Genomic DNA, 21,482 nt, shown 5'->3' with positions numbered 1-21,482 from the left:
AATCTGTATCTTCCAATCAGAAAACAATGATGTCTGTTACCTGAGAATCATGGAGGCTTATGAGTCAGAGAGAGGCGACCTGTAAGAGGGTGGATGAGAGGATACAGGATGGAAGCGGCATGCATCTCTCTGCTGTAGATGCCGGAGGCTTCAAGGCCAGACTGAATCTCCATCAACATCTCAGCCTTGACGGAGCCTGACGGAGCCTTGGATAGATGCTCACACCTGGGTTTATCTACCGGCTGCAGCCGACGCCGTCAAGGCCTCAGCTGGAGCCGCTGCAGAGTCCACCACTGCACAGAGGCAGCCATTACTCCCATCAGCCTGATTATGGCAGGAATATAGCAGCTGGTGTTTTATCCAGGAGTAAACAAAGACAAATAACATAGAGCAGCTCAACCATCCCGAAGACCACCCACTCAATTCTTCTGATGAGCCATTCACTGCCCCTGGGCATTTGTTGCTCAGATTCAACAGATTGATATGAATCAATTTCGTTTGTCAGGCTCTGGAGGTGGAGGTAGCATTAACATTTCAGCTCCCCTGTGGTGGTTTCCCTCAAAATGGAGCCAGTGTTTCTGCACTTTGTTTCCTGCCCTGCTACACATTCTGCTCAGACTCTCACTCGGTGGAGGAATCCATCTCCAGCAAAAACCATTAACCTCCGGGGAGCAGACAGTCCGAACCCGGACTGCAGAGAACCCCGCATCCCACAGAGCGGAAGAGAGAGAGTGACACAGAAACAAGAAAAAGCAAAAGGAAAAAGCAATAGACATCAGAACTCACCGGGCAGAATCAAAAAAACAACCCAGACGTGCATTTTGCTACACAAACACACACACGCAGAGTTTCACACATCCAAGCGAGGTCAGAGTTGTTTGTGTGCAGCATAGCAACTTACTTGACTCCCATGGTAGTGAATGGGATATTCTTCTCCACAGGCGCAGACCTCCTGCTCTGCCCGGTGCTGTCAGAATGGAGCATCAGCCCGAGCGCTCCCTCTGAATTACAACATCTACAAGCACATAGGTCCCGCTCAGCCACCGTCCTGCTCTGTGTCTTTATCCCCCTGCCATGCGGGCCACATCCAGAGTGCTCAGTGAGACCACTCTCCTCCACATAATCTGCCCCCCCCCCCCCCCCCCTATTAGTCAGCAACGAAGATCCCTCCTGTCAATCACGGCACAGCCAACCAAACGCAGGTCTGTCCTGCTATGTCGGCCTCAAGGCTCAACCCACGGACCACCCCTAGCACGGAAGAGGTTTTAAGTTGTCCTTTACAAACAAACTCTGACACATTACTTAACCTGAATGGTGCAGAGGAGAGATCATACCTCCACCAACAATCCCCTTAAGTTCAATCAGGATGCACCACATTTCACAGACTCATACTTAAAATCTATTTCAAAGAATCCTGGATCCTCCCCCTGATTCAGAACGTTGATGTGTTCCACCGAATTTCGTGGAAATCCTTTGATCTGTTTTTGTGTAATCTTGCGTATAAACAAACCATGAACCAACTGACAGAGGTGGAAACATCATCTCTTCGGCGGAGGTAACAATGGGCTTTAGGATGTCATCCAACATGTGATTCAGAATGAACAAGCAGCTTGGGATCCTGCAGCTCTTCCACGTTCCAACTCGCTGGACTCAGATTTTCCCTCCCTCCGACTAAATCATAGTCCAGCGAACGAGAGAGAGTTTCAACATCGTGCTTCCCAATCTCCAAAATCAGTCACATTTTATTTCCACAAGCTAGTGACTTGTTTCTATGGTTTCTCAGAGCCGCCCGGGGGATAAAGGGCAGTGCGGGTTGTTGCTGACACAAAGGCCGGAGAGCCTGGACTGAACGTCCCTGTGGCCGCGGCCGCAATTCCAGGAGGATTCCTTCTGCACAATCACAGTCATTACTGCGCAAACACTCACCTGGGCAGCAGCTGGGGGGCGGGACGATGAGCGACCCATATGACCCACTTCCTCCTGACACTCCTTCGGGCCCGCATTCCAGCAAACAGCTGTCCGCCCCTGCCCCTGCGAACGGCCTGGCCGCCCGCCCCCCCCGCCCACCCGTGTGCCACCTCTTGAGTCTTTAATGTCCCCGAATCCTTCCACTAACTTGTTGAGTCTGCAAAGTCTTTTCCTAGCACTCTATTCATTACCTGCCCAGATCTTCAGAGTGAGCAAATCATCCCCCTCTGATTAGTGTGAGGTTGCAAAGCGGAAAAAATTAACTGCACCCCCCCCCCCCCCGCCTCTTAACAAACACAAACAAGGGACCAACAATAGGCCAGGGGAAAATGTCTAATGCAGAAGTGAGCACCAGAAGACCCCAAGCTGAGCAGTGGACTCGCGTGAGGAACATCACAGGAGCGACGAGCAATAAACACACCGTCCCAATCAGCAGGTGTTAATGGCACGGAGTGATGGGCGGGGGGGGGATCTGCAGGGCGCCAGGCAGACACAGAGCCGAGCCCCTGCTGCGAGCTCCGCCTGCTTTCACTGCACAACGCTGTGTCAATACACTAATCATATGCTCTGTCACAAGGCAATCAGTGCTTAACCTGCCAGTCAGCTGAACACATGGCTCCAAATTCATTAGCCCCACCCCCCTCCCAGTAATGCACTGGTGTCCACACTTAATGATATGCGCACATGCACACACACTATCCGGTCGGAGTTTGACCCTTGACTCTTCCTGTCTCCCTGCGACTGTATAGTCACTCTAATTATCAATGGGTCATTACTGAACCCCCCCCACTACCCTGGGGGAGGTCATCTCTGTTTCAGGCGACTTTACACAATCAGCAGACACAGGAAGCAGCAGAGAGGAAAAAGGCGATAAAAAGATAAATTCAACTTCATGTGATCTTTTTTTTCTCTATTTTCTGAAAACAGAAGCATCACATGATGAGATTCATGGTCGCTGCGTTTTCTCGGTGAATCGCTCCAGGCAGGAACAAAGAGACTAGCAGCACTTACGAGTTTCACATTTAGACACACAGCCTCGCAGCGATCGGGGGTTAACAGTTCTGATAATCATGCAAAACCGCTAAGTAATTTGTTCCCTTGAATTAATAACTAGCACCTTCAAAATGTATAATTGGCTCTCCCCAATTAAAATGAGCTCACAAAAATTACTTCAACAATCTCCGAAGGTTAAATAAGTTTCAAGGATGCATTTAAAGGTCCGGTGTGTAGGATTTAAAGGAATCTAAAAATCAAATATATATAGATAATTATGTTTTCATTAGTGTATAATCAACCAAAAAGACTCAATAGGAGTTGAGTCCGTCACGCTGCATCTCCATTTTCCTCATAACCCAGAATGGACAATCACTGGCTTTAACAATGAGCTTTTTTCTTACATTACCTGAAGGGCACATTGTAGGTTTGCCTCCACACTAAAGCCCCTTTTTTACTGATCGCAAAACCCAGTTACATCCACTAACATCTGGCTTTTGTCTGCAACGGTAATGGATGCAATCAACATATACCTCTGTGTTTAAAAAGAACAAAACAAGTATACCCACTAATTTTGGTGTAAAAGAAGGTATTGGAGAGGGAGGGGATGAGAGAAATGGGTTTTCAGTCGATCGCACTCTGCACCTTCACCTCTAGAAGTCACTCATCCCACACGCTGGTTCTGTAACAGCTCAAACACAGTGCAATTTACAGTATATTGAAGTTTACGCATGAAATAATCTGAGGAAAATAATTAGTTATTTGTTGCCATCAACACAAACAAACTCTTCTATAATTGTTTAAAGGAATCAAATAAAAGAAATGCTTGATTAAGTAGTTTATAGTCACAAATAATTAATCTTATAGGAGCCACGTTATTGATCTGTGCACAGGACCTGTCTTAAATGTGTCTCTGACCTGCTGAGCTCTGCGGTTACCTCATCGACATTTCTGCTAAAATGATTTTTCAACTCACTACACATCTTTAATGAAACAAATTAAATGCTTTTCTAAGCAGTTGAATGCTTGACTTATTTTCCCAATGAAAAATTAAACAATGAGTGGCTTTTGTTCATCACCCTCTTCCCTTTCTCTCTGCAGCAAACGAGAGAGAGCAGCTCGACTCGGGCTAATTGTGTTCTAATTAAAATTTCATCTCTGAGTGGAACGGTGTTAGTGAATGTCAGACAAGTGTCTGTGGAGCCTTCTCCACCCTAGTGGGGTAGAAAGTGCTGTTTGGTTATTCTGCTCTTACATCCTGGGCTCTCAGGATTTATACATGCATACCGCTAATTGTATCTTTGGAGAACAAAAAGGAATACTAATCAGATAAGAGTTTTCAATCAAGTCGAAAACATGAAGAACGCTAATTTCAACACTTTATTTTTTTCAACCGGGGCGCGAGCAGAGCAGAAAGAAAACATGAGAATCTGTTGATTGATTCGTTGTTTTGTTTTTTTTACTTTAGAAGTTAAATTTCAATCAGCAGTGATTCAAACTAATGAAACAAAACACAACAATATGAGGACTGTGATGATGATGATGATGATGACGATGATGTTTATGCTGCAGACAACAGCTGCACAGGGTCAGGAAGTTGGGGGGTTATAGATCAAGCACAGTGCATCTCCACCACCTTTATTCCAATGTTGTGCGAAGCTGACCCCATCATCGCTGTGTTTCTCTGGGCCAAGTCAAACACCACATTCCTGCCTGCAAATTATCTTCGGGATGAAATCAAAAGGTGGGACACTTTACCGCACTTCCACGTACACCCCCCTCTGCCCCATCACGACCTGCTGCAAGGAAAAAACAAGTCCACCTCCCTATTTTTCCCCTGATTGGCCCGCACTGTGTGGCTGGACAGGGCTCTTTATAAGCCATTCTTTTTGAGCTTGGGTCCAAAGAAAACACAAAAACTAATAAATCAGTGTCAAGATTTAACCCCGTCTAGCGGAGGGCCACACCTTGGTGTTATTCAGACTCACTGCTCTCATGTCGGGAAGCGAGATGCACAGGAAGTTGCGTATTTAGTGGAATGTCAATTACTTTCTTTAAGCGGGGGAGTTTATTTTTCTTGAACCAACGATAAGGTAGAACTGTTAATGACAGTGTTTACACCGTTTTACCTTCACCGGTGGAAGTTGAGTCATTGGAAGCTAATGCTGGTGACTGTGTCTTTGTTTCTAAATGTCTCTGTTCTTGCTCATCCCTGCTAAAATGCAGCCCAAGACTTTACAAACTAAAACGGGACCAGCAAGATTTCTAAACTTCTGCCCTTTGGGGTTTGAAATCTCTGGAGTAGTGTGGACGGCAGGCGTAATCACAGGAACAAACGAAAACACGAGGAGCAATAAATCAGCGTCAGGAATCAACCCTGTCGAGCAGAGGGCCGCACCTCGGTGTTATTCAGACCCACCTCTCTGGTGACGGGGAAACGAGATACATGGGAAGTTGCATATTTTGTGGAATGTTCCACAGCCGAAGGAGATGGACGCAGGCACTCATTTACTCTGACCTTGTGGAAGCTGGCAAGACAAACTCCATTTGGGGGCGCTTGGAGAAAAAAAAACCTAAGCTCCACAGTGATCCCCCCTGGGCTTCCTGTCACACTCTACAAGTCCCTTCACCTCCCGCGGCGCGGAGCTTCAATGGCCCCATGCATCATTCTCAGTCAGCTTCACTTTCGGCAACATTCATTATGGCATAGGACTCCTCAGAGAGAGAAGAGGCAGGGACTGTATGCACTGACCAGCCTGCCAGGGAATCTATCAACGACAATGCAGCACATTGCACCATCCGTCCACCCGCCTGGAGAGGGTGAAGCATTCTCCGGGGCAACAACAACACCAGAGCCAAGCAGCGCTGGAAAAAAAAGAAGCCTGAGAAACACCGGAGACCAAATGGTTCCACCAACAGAATGAGAAGGCCCGCTCTGCAGCTGCAGGAGGTTGGAACGTGCAGCTGGAAAAATCAGGAGTTTGAAGTTGAAGAAGCAAAACAAAGAGGAAAAATAACTAAACATGAAATACCTCAGGACAATACGCAGCTTTCACCTAAGCCCCTTTTCAGACACTCCCTCCTCTCATGGAATTATGTAATTCTATTATCCATTCATGGGCACTGGTGCCTGTAACCAAGGGTTCATTTAGTCCCATGATGGTGCGTATCCCAAGGCGTGCTAGAATTCAACCATGGCAAGAACAAGATGTCCATGGAATAGGTGTCCTACATGGATGTTCACACCGTGAGCCATGACCTTCTGCAGACATCTGAAGGCATGTCTGTACACACCTCCTCTCCTGCTCTCTGCATGTACTGTACTGTACACACACAAATACACACACACTGAAGCTTGAATGCACGCAGGTGTGTATGCATACAAGCTCACAGAAAACACCAAACACTTCATTTACCACCACAACAGCTCAATCTTATCTCTCTACGCGTTGACAGATTCGGCCATGGTGTGATTTGACAGGACGGAGGCGGGGGGGTGGAGGAGGAGGAGGGGCTTACCTAATGAAGAAGGAGGCTGCTGTAGATGAGGAGGGAGAGGAGGAGGCGGAGGTGACGGTGACGGCTGAGGGGAGTCCCGGTTGGTTGGAGCTCCCCAGTCGGCAGGGCGTCAGGCTGCTGCTGGTGCTGCTGCTGGTGGTGCTGGTGGTGGTCATGTTGGTGACCGGGGCCTCTGACGCTGTGACGACCATGACCGGATCCGCCGTCAAACCCGGGGCCTGTTGACACACAGATACAGAGATAAGACCACGACCAACACTTACGGGCTTTATCACTCTTTTCCACCTTCCTTCCGCCCCATTTACTTCCCCTCAGCCACAGATGGACGGGCAGATGCTGCGTCCAGCTCCTGAGAGCGGGAGTCAGCGGTATCCACAGCAGAGAGACCCCCCCCCCCCCCCCCCCCCGCAGAACAGCGAGGGCCGCCGAGCCATTCATTGATTCTGGCAACGCTCTCCAGCCTGATCTGGTTATGGCCTACTGTAATTAAGTGATAACCCACATTTAATTAGTAATTAAATCAGCGGCGTTTTACTTCACTCTGCTCCCGATTATACATATACCTCCATGACTAATTTGGCAGTTTACTCAACGGGAATGAGGGACGTGTCGTCCTGCATGTCAAGTCGAAACTATCTACTTGCAGTTTCAAAAAAGGGAGAACCAATCAACAGTTAGCGTGAGAGGTATTTATACGATAGCTTACATGTTTATTAGGTATCGGAGTTGTGGTTGCACGGGCGCACCCTTCTCTGGAAGCTTGGTAATTGAGGGGTGGTAAATAAGGTGAGAGGCTTTCGCTCCAGCCCCAGGGCTTCTGTAAGTCATGACAAAGCTACACTGGGTTTATCACCTGTACGTCTACATATTTATTACATATGTGCTGCAGCAGGTCATAAACAGCTAAATCAGTGTCATCATTAACGTCCAAGACTTAAGATTGAGAAAGACTAAAAAGTATTAACCAGATTTTTAAAGGCTTTGAAGGCTATTTAACATTTGAATATGGATGAAGAAAAAAGATAAATAAGATATTTTGCTCTTTGCATCTACTGCAAAAGATAAGCACTGGCATTAATGTGTTCTATGATAGTGTCATCATGATAACAGTTGCACTTATGCATTTAAAACATATATAAAGATAGTTAAGCATGTGATAAAGATTGGCTGCATCCATGCTAATATGTTTAAATTTTAAAACTAAAATGATCCGTCCACACAATCAATGCATGGGCCGATGTAAACAAGCATAGATTGTCAACTCTGCAGGCGGGTTGCTTGGTTACAGAAAATACTAACGAACGAAAAACAATGATGAGAACCAAGATGAGGGGTTTCTTTTCTTGAAAGGACGATAAGGTGGAACTGTTACTGACAGTAATTGTTTCAAAAGTTTTCATACAGGTCCAGCCGCGTTCTAAAGCTTCTCAGCTTTATGGGCGCGAAACTCCAGAGTAGTGTGGATGGCAGGCGTAAACATAGCAACAAACTAAAACCTGTCAGGGAGGATGTGGTCTAAGTTTAGTATCAGTATGGAACAGGCTTAATGCAGAGTAACAGATACATAGTCAGGACAAAAATAGAGGCCATTCATACACTAACCCCTCCGGCCCCCTGTTTATGTTATGTTCGCTGGACAAAGGAGCATCTCAGCTCAGCCTGAGCACTGGAGCCGGCACTGGGTTACTGATTGCTTGCTGTCCTGCACAAGGAGCACAGAGCTGATTACATGAGCCACAAGCAAACTCTGAGACTTCACTTCAGCTGGAGTCGCCACACTGACAAAAGGTTAATCCCCAGCGGAGCCGCTAGGTTATCCTGCAGGACGGTGATCAATAGAAGCTGACAGGAAGGAGTGCTTTGGGTTTTCAGCATTCGATATTAAATAAATATAAGGTCAGGGTTTTCCTTAAAAACATTCACAACACTGGCACATGAGCGTTGTGCAATCAGCAACAACCTTGAATTGAGCGCACACATGCCATTCCGGCCTTAGTGCCATTTCACTTGTTGTATTTGTGTGAATTATAAATGCCGCTCAGGCCGTCTGCATATTTGCCACCTGGGTATTTGTCCCAGATTCATGTTTGGCAACTAAAATAACATCCTTTACAATCTTTTCTATAAAGTGTGCGGCGTTACACTATCTGCCATTTGTCAGCACGGCCTGACAGCTGTGCTATTTATACGCCGAGCCAGACATGTGAATGCTATACATCAGGATGTGAGGACATACTTACATTCTGGCATTCACATGAGAGGCTTGGCTATTGCTCCTGCGCTGTTAGCTTTACATGCACTACAAACATGTTGCTATATTAAAAGTCTTTTCCCGGAAAAGCTTCGCTGACCATTTGTCGAGCAGAGAGGACCTGCAGAGCGAGCGCATGTCATGAATTCCCATTTCTTCCCTCTGAGCTTGTTATCTGAGTTAGGAATCAACCTTTTTGCTTCGGAGCTCTGGCTTTTTGGCTCTCTGGAGGCTTCATCATGGAGGCTAAGTCAGATGTTAAGCTGCCGTGTGTGAAGTTATGACTTGAGAGGAACACCGTGGAAAAAAGTGGGGCGCAGGCTGAAATGAGCCAAGTACAGATCCTCATGCAGCCGCCGAAGCAGAAAGCCTCACGCCATGCGGGTGCGAATGCCAAGTGAGGAACTTGAACCAGAGCTCGGGTGGACCCATTAGACTCTGGCATGAAAGAGTGCAGCGCTTGACACGCGGCCAAACAGGAAGTTGACGTGTATAGCTCACTGAATCTGTCACTGATCGGGCGGGTGTAGTGTCGCTTTTTAAAATCAAGTGGCAGTAGATTTTCAGGAGCATAAAGGGACAGCTGGTCACAGGTGGGGCTGCGCTGTGGCCTCAGAGTCAAACACACACATACTGGCAAGCACACGCACACTCTTGAGCACATTACAGTGCCTATCAAGGCGTATTCCCCTCGGTACTGAGACGGGGGACTTAAGCCCCTCGGCCAAGCTGCTCTCCGCAGCCTTGGACCCTAATTCTGGCTGAAAAGTACGATCTATCCCCCAGTCAGGTAATTAGGCACTGTCAGCGGAGCCATGTGTGCTCGGCCGTTTACACTGAGAGTCGGTAATGAGCTGGCCTTCCATCCTTTAACCCCCAGCCCTCCCTGATCCCTTTGCCACTGTAAAGAAAAGGCAGAGAAACGAGCAGGGGGGGGGTGTGGAGATGTGGAGGTAATAGAAAGAGTGTGTAAGAGAGTGGAAAGAGAGAAAAAAGATTGAGAAGAGTCTGAGGTGAGAAGAGCAGACCGGCATCCTATCAGTGGACCACCAGCCCCCCCCCCCCCTGCTCCTTAACACCACCAGGACTCCCCTGTGACCTCTGACCCCAGCGGTCAACAGACGATTACTGCAGAGTTGAAATAGGCCCTGTGTTAATCTGCCTGTCAGGCTTGGCCGGCCTCGGTAACCAACAGAAACCAGTGATGGACTGCTAACAGTACTGGTGTCCTACCAGGAGAGAAAAGAGAAAATACGCCTTTGTGTTCATGGCTCTTCACAGAAAACGTTCACTGACTTCAAGCAAATATCCAGGCATTGCTCTTCTAATTGATTCCCAGTTTGGAGAGAGGGAGCATTTTCCTTTCCTGCATCGTTCTCTTGTCATCGTCACTTTCAGTGGCACGTCCCCACTCACTCCCAGCTGCACCAGAGCAGCAGCCAAGATCATCTGCTGGGCTACACATTAGTGGCAGAGGAGCAGATCATGGGAGCCCGCAGCTAACATGCCAATAACGGAAACCCTCATAGGTTAAGAGCACTTGGTCTTTGTAGACACAAGTGGTCGTGGATTTCATGGAGCAAAGAGGGAATCGCAAATTTGGGTCAACCAGTTTTTCCAATAGTCTGTATATAAAGGTGGATGAAATGGCTGCAGCTCAAAAGTGAAGCCAAAGCATCTTGATCGCCACCTGCTGGCTGGCTGCCCTACAGGTAATAAATCCAGTCTCCTCCATGCTAGTTGATCTGACATGGAACCAAGTCAAATACATTTTTCTCAATGATGTTTTCTGTCATTTTAGGTTGTTCTTATCGCATTGATGTACGATCAAGTGTTCAAATCTATGTTAAGGGGTTTTAAAAGCATTTGACAGCAGACTAACTCACGATTGGTTGAACACATGTATCGAAGGTACAGCGTTATCTCAGCTCCTCCCCCTGATCGCTACTCCGCAGCCTATGGCTCCAAAAGGGCAAGATGGCAGTGTTCGTATCTGAGATGGTTATAATTCTGGGCAGTGGGAGAAAGTGGAAATCCATCTTCATATATAGTCTATGGTTTTCCTGGATTAATTTAACTTATTAAAGGTTCTCTTTCAAAAGGACAATAACACCAGGAATAAAGGAATTTTAAATGATTATCAAAGCTGATGTTTCTCATCAGGTTCTCGACCTGCGACCGACTTTCCCAAAGATGTGCAGAATTCAAGGCAGCAGCATGAAACAGTGCCAGCCAATTTACAAAGAATGGGAGTCAGATAGTTTCAATTCCATTGACCACAACATCATTCCAGATGTTAACCAGAGCCTTTTCCCAAATGGGAGATTCAAGGTGCCCTGTAATGGGCTGTGCGTGGGAGAGCCCCAGGCTGTTTTTTATTCTGCACACACAGAGTCCAAAGCGTCTTTGTCTCAACAACACTGCATGCTCTCCCTACAAAGAAACCAAGAGGGAATCATGAATTAAAACGAGTGCCTTTCGGCTCAGTGTTAACTCCCAATCCTCACGGGCTGCTGTGGGTTTTTGTCATTCTCAGAGATCTGGCTTTAATGAAAGAAACAAGCTTGGGAAAATAAAAGCCTTTTTTCTGCTGCGTGTGTTACTTTTGTATCCTGAAGGGACGTTTCTCACAGCCTGAGGAGGGCCCCAGCCTCAGCTATGTGGCATTGAGCAACTCATCGCAGCTACGAGGGCCACTAATTGCCTTTAGACACATAGATGGAGAACACGAGTCAGCCGCTCCCTTCTGTGCCAGGCTGTTTGATTTGCCCTAGATTGCGTACATGCAGTTAAAAGCTTTTGATGGCCTCCCATAAACCATCTCTGCAGGCAACTGTTGACATTAAAGGGAGGAGTAAAAATCTGTCTTCAATTTCCAAGCAGAAAGGAAGGACTAGCACTGCCAGGACCCATAAGAGACTGCGGTTATCACTGAGTTAGAACTGGAGTGGCTACATGTACAGCTTATGAACCTGATGGGAAATATTAGAGTGCATGGGTTGGATGATGTTAGCACATAGGTGTTTGCCTGGTGTTCAGTGTCTGAGAGCTTTGTCAGGTCTTGAGTCCAGATGTTTAGAAAGAGAAACATCAGTATATGTCAGGCGGCAGAAATACAGTCTGACATGTGAAAAATCACTCTTCATGTTCAACTGACAAAAACCTTCAAACATGTGCGTCTAAACTGTTTAAAGTCATACAGAAGGTACAACAAGACTAATCATTAGCTCCCATGACACCGAGGCCAAAACCCAGGACCCTTCAAAGTCTCTGGACATCAAACAGACTAATGCTTATCCAACATGAGAGAAGAGTTATGGTGGGGCTAGGGGGTGGTCATTTGAAATGCCCTTGAGGAGGAGGTCAGCAGATTAGTGTTGCGATGACCTCTGACCCCAAATCACTCAGGCTCCTTGACTACTGAGGAATGGGAGGTCAGCACTCCTGCAGAGCTCTGACTCAGAGATTCTCTGCAGGGCGCCATCGTCTCTAAAGGTCTGAAATGTAACAAACACATTGACAAGACTTGACCTGACAAGCACTGCAGCATTGTGTGCAGGGAGAAAAGGTGCTGTGCCATTATTTCAAGTTAATTAATGTCAACTCAGGTTAAAAGGCAAGTCAAGAAGCCGGGGTTTATATTACTGCTTATTCTTTGACAATTCAATCCTCTAGGGAGTGAAGCTCAGTCTAATGTGCAATCACTTCCAAATGCATGTAATAAAAACAAGAAAAGTGAAAGATTAAAGCTGTACCAGTTTAGGCTGAGGGATGAAGTTGTTGACCCTGGAGATGCTCCACATGCCCTCGAGGTACTGCTGCGCCTGAATGGTGACGGTGTTCAGGGATCCGGTGATCTGCCCTCCTGCCACCGTCACCTGGACGCTGGGTCCCGAGGAGGCCGAGGGGCTCTGAGACCAGCCCGGCACCCGGCGCCTCTCCCCCAGGGGCAGGACACCGTGTGTGATGGTTTGGCCTTTGGACAGCTGTTTGGCACGGACACTTGAGGACGACATGGTGATTCTGGAGGGCTGCGGTAAAAACGAGGTGGTGGGCAGGGCCGCCATGTCCGGGCTGAAGGTGAGGACGGGAGCATGGAGCGTCTGCAAGGCCTCCTGCCTCAGCTGGTGCAGAGGGGTGGAGCACACCTGGCAGCAGCTGACACCAGCGTCATGGCTCCCAGGTGTTTTCAGCTGCTCTAACAGAAATGTTGCATATCCAGGGTCCTGCAGAGACACAAACACAAAAGAGAGGCTTTAACTCCACACATGATATGCCCACACACACACACACACACTTAACGCGTGTAACACGTTGATTTCAAGCATATCGCTCGTCTGTTCTCTTGAAAGGATTTCCTGTGTGTTCACATTTTCCATGTGCGTCAGTGATCTGCTACCAGTGTGGTCTCTGGCTGCCCTCTGGGACCCTCACTCCCTGCCTTAACCACTTCCTTTTTTTTTCGGGATGGTTGTTTGTTTAGACTGAGAGGTTTTGCCTGCATGCAACTTAAGACTGTTGATCAGGTTAATCAGGCATGTGCTTATTTCACAGAATCTGGGACCAAAACAAGAGGAACGTGAGGAGAAAACTTGGCTCGGAGGGATTAGCCAGAGACCCCACAGAGGCATTCTTCTCTAAAATAGACAAAATGTGTATTTTATTTATTTTATGAAGCTTTACGAAGAAAAAAGACAGAAGATTCCAGCTAGTTACTGCTTTTCAAGACGGTGTCCAGTAGAGTTTTGTCCTTTTACTTTGTCTCTAAGAACGCCCCCCTACCGTGTCCATCTCTGCTTGGGAGGAATGACTACAGACAACAACAGCTGAGCGGACTGAGTGCCCACAGCTATACAATTTACATATGATAAGTGTCCCAGCATGAAAACATATGATGAGCAACCAAATGTGAAAATAACTACTTCCTCCAGGAAGCCGCAGGGATGCACAAAGCTATCAGAAGTTTGCAACATCAAATCTAAGTAACTTTCTGATTTTAGGGAAACAAACAAACATACACACACACACACACACACAACCACACACTAACAAGACAGTCTCTTAAGAGGCATTAAGGGCCACTAGGCCTCTGCCCAGTGGAGTCATGGCCAGAGACTGGAGCCCACAGCCGATACATAAATGTTTATGAGGCCTTTGCTCTGTGGAACCTCCGAGGTGATCAGGAGGAGTGAAGCTGCGGGGAAACAACAATCCACTGCACTAATGCAGCGCCACTTAATACAGCTACAACCCAGAGACCATAGAGACGCGGGTCGAGGGACTCTAAATCTCCTCTGCGTGAAAGCGGCTCAATACTCAGACTTCTGTGCGCCTTATACACCAACAGTATCAATGATATAATCACATAACCTTCCTGCAATCCCACGGGGAATGATGCACAGTTTCTGTATGTCCATTTCCCTGTATACTCGGAAATGGACAGAAAGTGATATTTGCTGGATTGCAGTGAATGTCCCCATAATCTCCATATCATCACCTTACTTAAAGGACGATCATGCGTTGGACTGTGACTGAACTGGCCCGATGTTAACTGAGTGGTTGTGGTAAATTATTTACTTTACTGGCTACTTACTATACACGTGGTCGGGCACGGACAGGATGAGGGCACAACTAAGGAAAACACTTAGAAATGTAGAAATTCGTATAAATCTCACTGGGGATGAGGACGCTGATGGGAGGATTACTGGCTGATGGGAGATCAAGAGCAGCAAGGTAGAAAGTGAATGTTTATATATATAAATGAGGGATGGATTTAAATGTTAGAAGCTTATAACAGACATATGATAGAGCTATGATAAGAGCTTTTAGGAATGATATCTAATGCTGCTTGATCCTGACACGTGAACGGATTCCATAGTTGCGCTCAGGCAGGATATTTATGCACAAGACAGGAGAGTTCCGCTGAAATAACATGAAACAGCCTATGACAAATTGGTGTGAAATGAGAAACAGAGCGACAGAAAAGAGGAAAACACAGCGGCCTGATATTTTCTGTGCACTGGTGTAGTGTGGATTCATGTGCGTGCCTCGCAGACAGGAAATTAAAGGGACGTCACAACCAGTCAACTCCGCCCTTCCATCACCCCGACACCCTTTACCCTCTCGGACCGGCCCTCACCCACCTCAGGGCACCGGTGGATGGAAGAAATCAATTCCCCCTCTCCCTCTCCGTGCATTGTTAGGTGTTGATTTAGGGGAGCTAATAAAAAGACACACAATGCTGAGCCCATCTGCTATTCAGTTAGCATTCTGGAGGTTAGAGAGCGGGCTGCTCCTGTAAAGCTGTCGCAAGCTTTATGCCCGGTGGAGTGAATAAAGGGTCACGGCCAGAAGGCTTATGGAGATGATGGGGGGCGATGATGACGATGTTAGGCATGTGGAGGGGGGGGACGAAAGCGGATATGGTGAGATTGAAGGCCACAGGATCCATCTTTAGGGTCAGAGAAGACATAAATACATGGAATGTAATTCTGAGAAAGCAGGTTTGGATTTAAAATGAATAAATTACACTCAGTAAAAGCAGCTGAAAAGTCGCCAGGCGGTCGGACACTTAAACAGTTTACTCCCGTGTCCGTGCTCTCCGGTTCAATCTAACGGCTTGAGAGCTTGTGCATGAGCATTAAAGTGGAAAACATGAAACATATGATGCATGAGTGCACCCAGCCTGGAAGCCATATTGTTTCTTTTATTATCCATATGATCTATTACTGACAGGTGCAAGTGGGTGTGAAGAGTGCCGCTGCTGCACAGAGAAGTATGTAACGCATAAGGCATCGACACAATGGAAATGTTCAAAGCATTCCCCCGTCGGCGTCCAGGAGGGGAGCTCCTTCAGGGCTCGGACTCCTCGGCCATTGTTCCGCACAAGTGGGAGATGGTTTTGGTTTCTCAACCCGAGGAGAGAGAGAGAGACTCAAAGCGCACCAGTGAGGATGAGAGGACAGCAAGAGGGAGAGAGAGGGGTGGGAGGAGGTGTAGGCCGAGGTTGTGGCCCTTGCCTGGAGGCTTGTGGGTGGTTGTGTTGGTTTACTGCCTGTCAGCAGTGATCTTTATTAAACTCTGGGGACAAATGCAGTCCGATGCTGTGCCCTTATTATGGAAAGGAGGTCTGCACTGCGAGCCCACTGGGGAGAGGGAGCCCTGCGAGTGCCTGTGGAATGAGCCCTTCGCGGCCCTTAGAGACCCAAGTTTGTCTGTGTCCCTCACACTAACTGTGATGAAAACCAGGGCAGCCGCGGCAGGCGAGAGAGCCACCATGCTAACTGACTGTCTCTTTGGTTTGATGGAGAGTGTCATCGCAGACAGGCCGTGCCCAGAGGCTGATGGAAACAAGCTCAGCCGTAACCACTTATGGATGAGGGGACAGGGAGGAGGGTGCGCATGATTTCTCTCCCGTGCAAACACAACCGAGCAAAGTCACACATTCGAATTTCCCCCAAAAAATCACACCTCATTTGCCTCATCTCGTCCGCTACCTTCTCTCCACCCCGACAAAGTGAAGCTGCCAAATCCGACTATTTTCGCGTTCGGCTTCTGATGCGCCTCAGTTGTGGAGCACTGGCCTAGATATAAATCAGGCTGAGGTCACAGTGATTTGAAATGCATGAGGCCCCTCGCTGTAGCCCAGAGACTTTTAGCCACGGTCCATTGAAAGTAAAATACTCTGGGAAACCATATTTTCTATTTCAGTTGAGCCCAACAGATATTTCCCAGACATAAAAGCTCCACTACAGCGGTGGCAGGAAGAGAAATGAAGCAACATCGTATCAATGTGCATCCGTGATGAAAAGGAAAAAAAGAAAAAAAAAAAATCTAATGAAAAGTTGCAGCCTGCAGCTCCTCAGCTCATATGTGAACTGTTTTACAGCTGCCAGCACTGTGGCATTCTGCTGGAGACGATTGCCATCTTATTTCTAACATCTGTCATTGTGCAATTTGCCCAGAACCGGTCCAGAACTGACACCGCAGCAATGAGACGCAGACTATTCCTCGATCCTCTGTGTTCGCTCTGACTCATCAGTAAACGGAAACACAAGCCAGTGGAACTCGTGAAAGTTAATTCAACGATTAAAACTTCTCAGTCGGTTTTCCTTTCCTTCCTTCCCCTGTCGCGTTTCTCCTTCATTATTCTATCAGCACGGAAACATTCCTCACAATGAGTCAGTGCGAGCGCCATGCTGCTTTATATCCGTCCGCACTAAACTTTATTCACACCATCACCAGTCCTGTTTACCCGTCACCGTTTTCTTGAGTACTTCCTATGACTGCATTTCTTGTAAAATCGAGACCACACAGCAGCTGCCAACTCCGATGCCCTTTCAACTCCTATTAACCGGCTTTCCCTTCCTCTGCCTCCCTGTAAGGAGCCATCTCTGTTTACTTGGCCTGAGACAGTGTTGACCCTAACCACACACCGTCTACGTAGGTCTCAAAGGGATCAACCCCCCCAACCCCCTTCCAATAAACCGCAGGAGCCCAGTTCCAGATCCCGGGGTGAGGACGAGAGCTTCCGGCAGGCCTGCTTTCCCACAGGTAGCCCCGGCTCGCTCTGACAGCCGAGCCGGAGAAAAACGAGCACAGCTGCTGGCCTTTCCCCGGGTGAGCGCAGGGCATTAAGACCCATTTCATTCCCAGGATGAAAAGCAACACATCCAGTGGCGTAATCGCCTTCTGCCCTCAACTACTCCCACCACCTCAACCACCTCTCAGACGCGCCCTCCACAGCCGCCACGTGGACTCAGATCCCCCGAAGCAGGGCTGGAGGGCCTGGGACTCTGATTAGATATCAGGTATGTGCTTTTAGTGCCGCAGCAGATCTCGGATACAGACCATTAAATTTAACCACTGCCTGCTCGGAGGCAGAGAAGACAATGACTCAGGATGTCACACTAGCGTGCTACTTAACTCTGTGGGAACGAAATCTGGTCGAACACGGAAAAAGGGACGGCTCGCCAAATCACATCAAACAGATGTCTGCCCCCCCCCCTGTCCGTCCGTCTGCTGACTTGACAAGATTAAACAAACCCGCAATAAGACGTTCAGCAAACAATGCAACAGTATCTGCAGGAACACAAGTACATTGTTGTTACCTGGCTGGCAGGACTTCCTGAGACAAGAAGCCCACAGCACTGCAGTAATGAAGTCACTTGTCCTGTGTGAAAAACTGCTTCAAAGAGAGTCCATTGAATAATTATGAAACATTTCTGCAGCTTCATGTGACATTTGGATTTTGTCTCAGTAAGGCTTCATTTAATCTCCCAACATTCAAGCTTTAGTCAGAGATGTGTTTCCAAAATCGATTCTGCTCCTGTTTTTCCCAGGCTGCCATAGAGACTGACCAATACAAGGGTTGACCGATAATGAACCTTTGAAAGACACATTGGTATCAGCAGGTTTGCATTCTACAGAATTAACAATGCAAGCATACTTTTCTTTTAATAGTTATGTATGATAACGTTTATGGTAAAGCTGTTAAATATCAAACCTCAATTAAAACTCTTTATCATTAAGTTTTGATAATAACATCTTGGAATCATTGAAAAAATATGTTAATGTACTTATTGGCCGATATATCTATACGTACAATTTTTGGATAGACAAATATTGGTATTGATATCAGCCCTCAAAAACCGGTCTGGCTCTGCTTCTTTCTGCTCCTCTCCTGTGATTTTGTGTCTTTTCTACTGACCAACTTTTGTAAATTGCAAGAAAACTTGATTCAAAGTTTTAAAAAAGTACAAAATTAAGACGTGCTAACGCTGACTTTGCAAAAACAGGGTTTGTGACATTAGATTTTGCCCACAGAGATAAGACAGCATTATCGAATTCTGCAACTATCTTGAAGAACCAACTGCTTACTCACAATGTCAACAGCACATCTCTGTGAGCAAACCTCCCTGTCTCTAGATCAAACAGACGATTACCTTGTTTAAAGAAAGTCCATCAGATTTCTCTGCACCAGTTATTCCCTCAAACGCTCAGTCGTGTCTGAGCATCTGGTCACGAGGAGCTCACAGAAACAGATGTCTGTCTGTCTGCCCCCCGTGTGATTTAGCTCTCTCCTCCCTCTGACTGTCAGTGAACTGCTGACAGAAAATGCAAATAGGCTTTACCTCTTGGTGACACTTTCAAAACACGATAGCACCACCTGTCCAGATCATCACCGTGACACATCCTCCCATGAACAATTGCAGGGTGGAGCAAAGTCCGCAGTTGAGATTCACTTCAAAATGCAGTTGTGACCTTTTTCATGATAAGATCTGCTGGGTCATATCTGTTTTGTTTGGGGTTTACGAGCACTATGACACTGCTCATTGCTAAACTGCAGCTCCATAAAAACACATGTCACTGTCAATCAGAAATAAAAAGGCCATAGATCTCACAGACCCTCAGGTTAAAAAAAGATAAAAGTCAGATGGGATCAATCGTGACTGTGCATGCAAAACCAGCATGATATCACTGATGAGCTCACATAGAGTCAGCGCTCCATATGGTCATCCCACCAATATGTGTGTGTGTGTGTGTGTGTGTGTGTGTGTGTGTGTGTATGTGTGTGTGTGTGTGTGTTTCCAGCTGCTCTCACTGTGGGCAGAATGAGATGCATGCTTTTATAAGTGTTCATAAGTGTTCACAAGACCAGGCTACATGAAAGGGAGAAAATGTTTGTGTGTGTGTGAGTGTGTTAGTGTGTTTGTGTGTGGGTGTGTGTGTGATTGTGTGGTTGGTATGTGTGTGTGTGTGTGTGTACGTGTGTGGCTGTCTCTCTTTACAGCAAACCCATCCATCACTCCAGCCTTTCACCACTTGGCCAGTTAATTACCCTTTCCTGTTCACTCGCGCACATAAAGAAAACAAGCCCTGTTCAAACTGTTTGGACAGACTTCACTCGCCCTCCCCCCCCCCTTTCCAACATCCCTCTCTCTCTCTTTCTCCCTGTCTCTGCGTCTCTCTCTCTCTCTCCTCTGTGGACGAAAGGCCGCCGTCACTGCCTGAGCCCAAGATCCGTCAAGCTATCATCGGCTGTGGCCGAGGTCAGAGTGTTGGGAGGTCCAGGATGGACGTGAGGAGATTTTGAACTCTTAGCTGCCAAATGGACGTCTTCATTAGGCATTTAGTGGTGAGGGATCTTTACTTTAACTCAGACTGACTTTTAAACAATGCCCTGTATGAAGAGAGCAATGTGAACCATCCTTGCAAAGTTTTCTCATTAGTGAAAAAGTAATGCTCAACGCATCACCAGATAAACTAGACGGATGAAACTACTTTTTCCCAATCTTCAAATATATTTCCACTTGCCTGACTACGGCTGCTGTGGAACAACTCAGGCAGCAGCAGAGCTCCATGCTACGCTGTCCTCACCAGGGACGCTGAGGATTGCGTTTATGTACGCTTGCGCCAGCAATTGTGCACCTCAAATTAGAATTACAGTTTTTTGGGGGCTTTGGGATGCTCTCAAGGTATTTTCTCCCTTTTCCCAAACAGGCTTGGCTGTGGAAACAAACCCAAATGAGTGCATAATTAAAAATTCAACAGGCGAGATGGGAAGGCAGGAGCCAGGTATTTGCTGTGAACTGCAGGTGAAAACAGGGGCAGAAGGAGGGCTGAGAAGGAGGGGTGAGGGAAAGGAGGTTGAAGAGGGGAGAGGAAGGTTAGAAACTGTCTGGCTCATTCTCAGAGATAATGAAAAACGTTCCCATTTTGCAAAAAAAAGAAAGAGCTGTTCAATAATATAACCACTTTCATTTAAAAGCTAAAACTGAGCATGTGAGGTCAGAATTAAAATGTTAACTCTGCTCCATGCATTTCCAGCCCTCATTAGTGCATTGTGAGGCTGGAAGTGTTCAGTATTCACGGGACTATCCACAGGAGCTGGTTGAGAGATCTATTTTTGTCCAAGAGCCCACTCTGAAACACTCAATGCAGAGCAGCGGATCCTGATACAATAGTTAGTTCCAGCAGCTCAAACCACTTCTTCACTCGTATTCAAACAGTCTATACGCAGTGATTTCAGCCACCTGCTTCTCCTCCGTCTGAACTGTCACTCTCAGAGAGCTGCTTTCACTGTAGTTTGCTCTACGGGAGGTTTTTTAGGGATTTTCACTGAGAAACAGAGAATTCCCTGTTCCCTGCAGTTTATTTAGAGAGAAAAACAAACTGCTGCAAAAGCTTACGGCGACTTATCTCCATCGCAGAACTCCCTCAGCCCCACAGAAGGTAAAGTGTGTGGCGTGCAAGTGCACACACGAATGGTTTATTATCCGAGAAAAATGCAAAGGGAGTTGCTCGCGCTCAAACAGATGTAATTGCATATGGTATGTTCATCAACATCCTCCACAGCCCATAGTGGGAAAATAATCTCCGTCTACACATCAACAACATGATTAGAATTCATCATTTTTAGATCAACATTTAAATATTTTTCTTCATGCCAGGGCGTCAGCGTTAAAGTGCACATAAGCTTTAATGTATGAATCCACAAGGTTCGTATTTGCCTCATTTCATTTGCTGAGTGCAATAATTCATCCACGACAACTTGTGCAGAGATGAAAAGCTAAAAAAAGAGTCCCGGTCATGAAAATAAAGTGATGTCAAGGTGAAATATTGAGAATCCTTCTATAAGTATTCTTTCCACTTTCCCCTGGGATGGGCAAGACATGTAATTATACTGGCGAGAAGCCATATGGATAAATGTTCAAGTTCTCTCTCACTGTTGGAGTCTCTCTCTCTACAT

General features: G+C 46.8%; 1 protein-coding gene across 1 annotated transcript in view; it reads right to left on the bottom strand.

Moving 5' to 3' along the window:
• kif26ab (kinesin family member 26Ab) overlaps window positions 1-21,482 on the bottom strand; it is a 72,011-nt gene that overhangs the window by 29,614 nt on the left and 20,915 nt on the right. The window contains exons 3-4 of the mRNA XM_061082782.1: window positions 12,487-12,957; window positions 6,481-6,698 (exon numbers count right to left, since the gene is read on the bottom strand). Of these exons, the coding sequence (XP_060938765.1) occupies window positions 6,481-6,698; window positions 12,487-12,957 (689 nt within the window). The remainder of the gene's footprint in view (window positions 1-6,480; window positions 6,699-12,486; window positions 12,958-21,482) is intronic.

Source organism: Limanda limanda, chromosome 12, assembly GCF_963576545.1.
Source record: "Limanda limanda chromosome 12, fLimLim1.1, whole genome shotgun sequence".
NCBI lineage: Eukaryota > Metazoa > Chordata > Actinopteri > Pleuronectiformes > Pleuronectidae > Limanda > Limanda limanda.
This window is presented reverse-complemented; position numbering and strand designations above follow the sequence as displayed.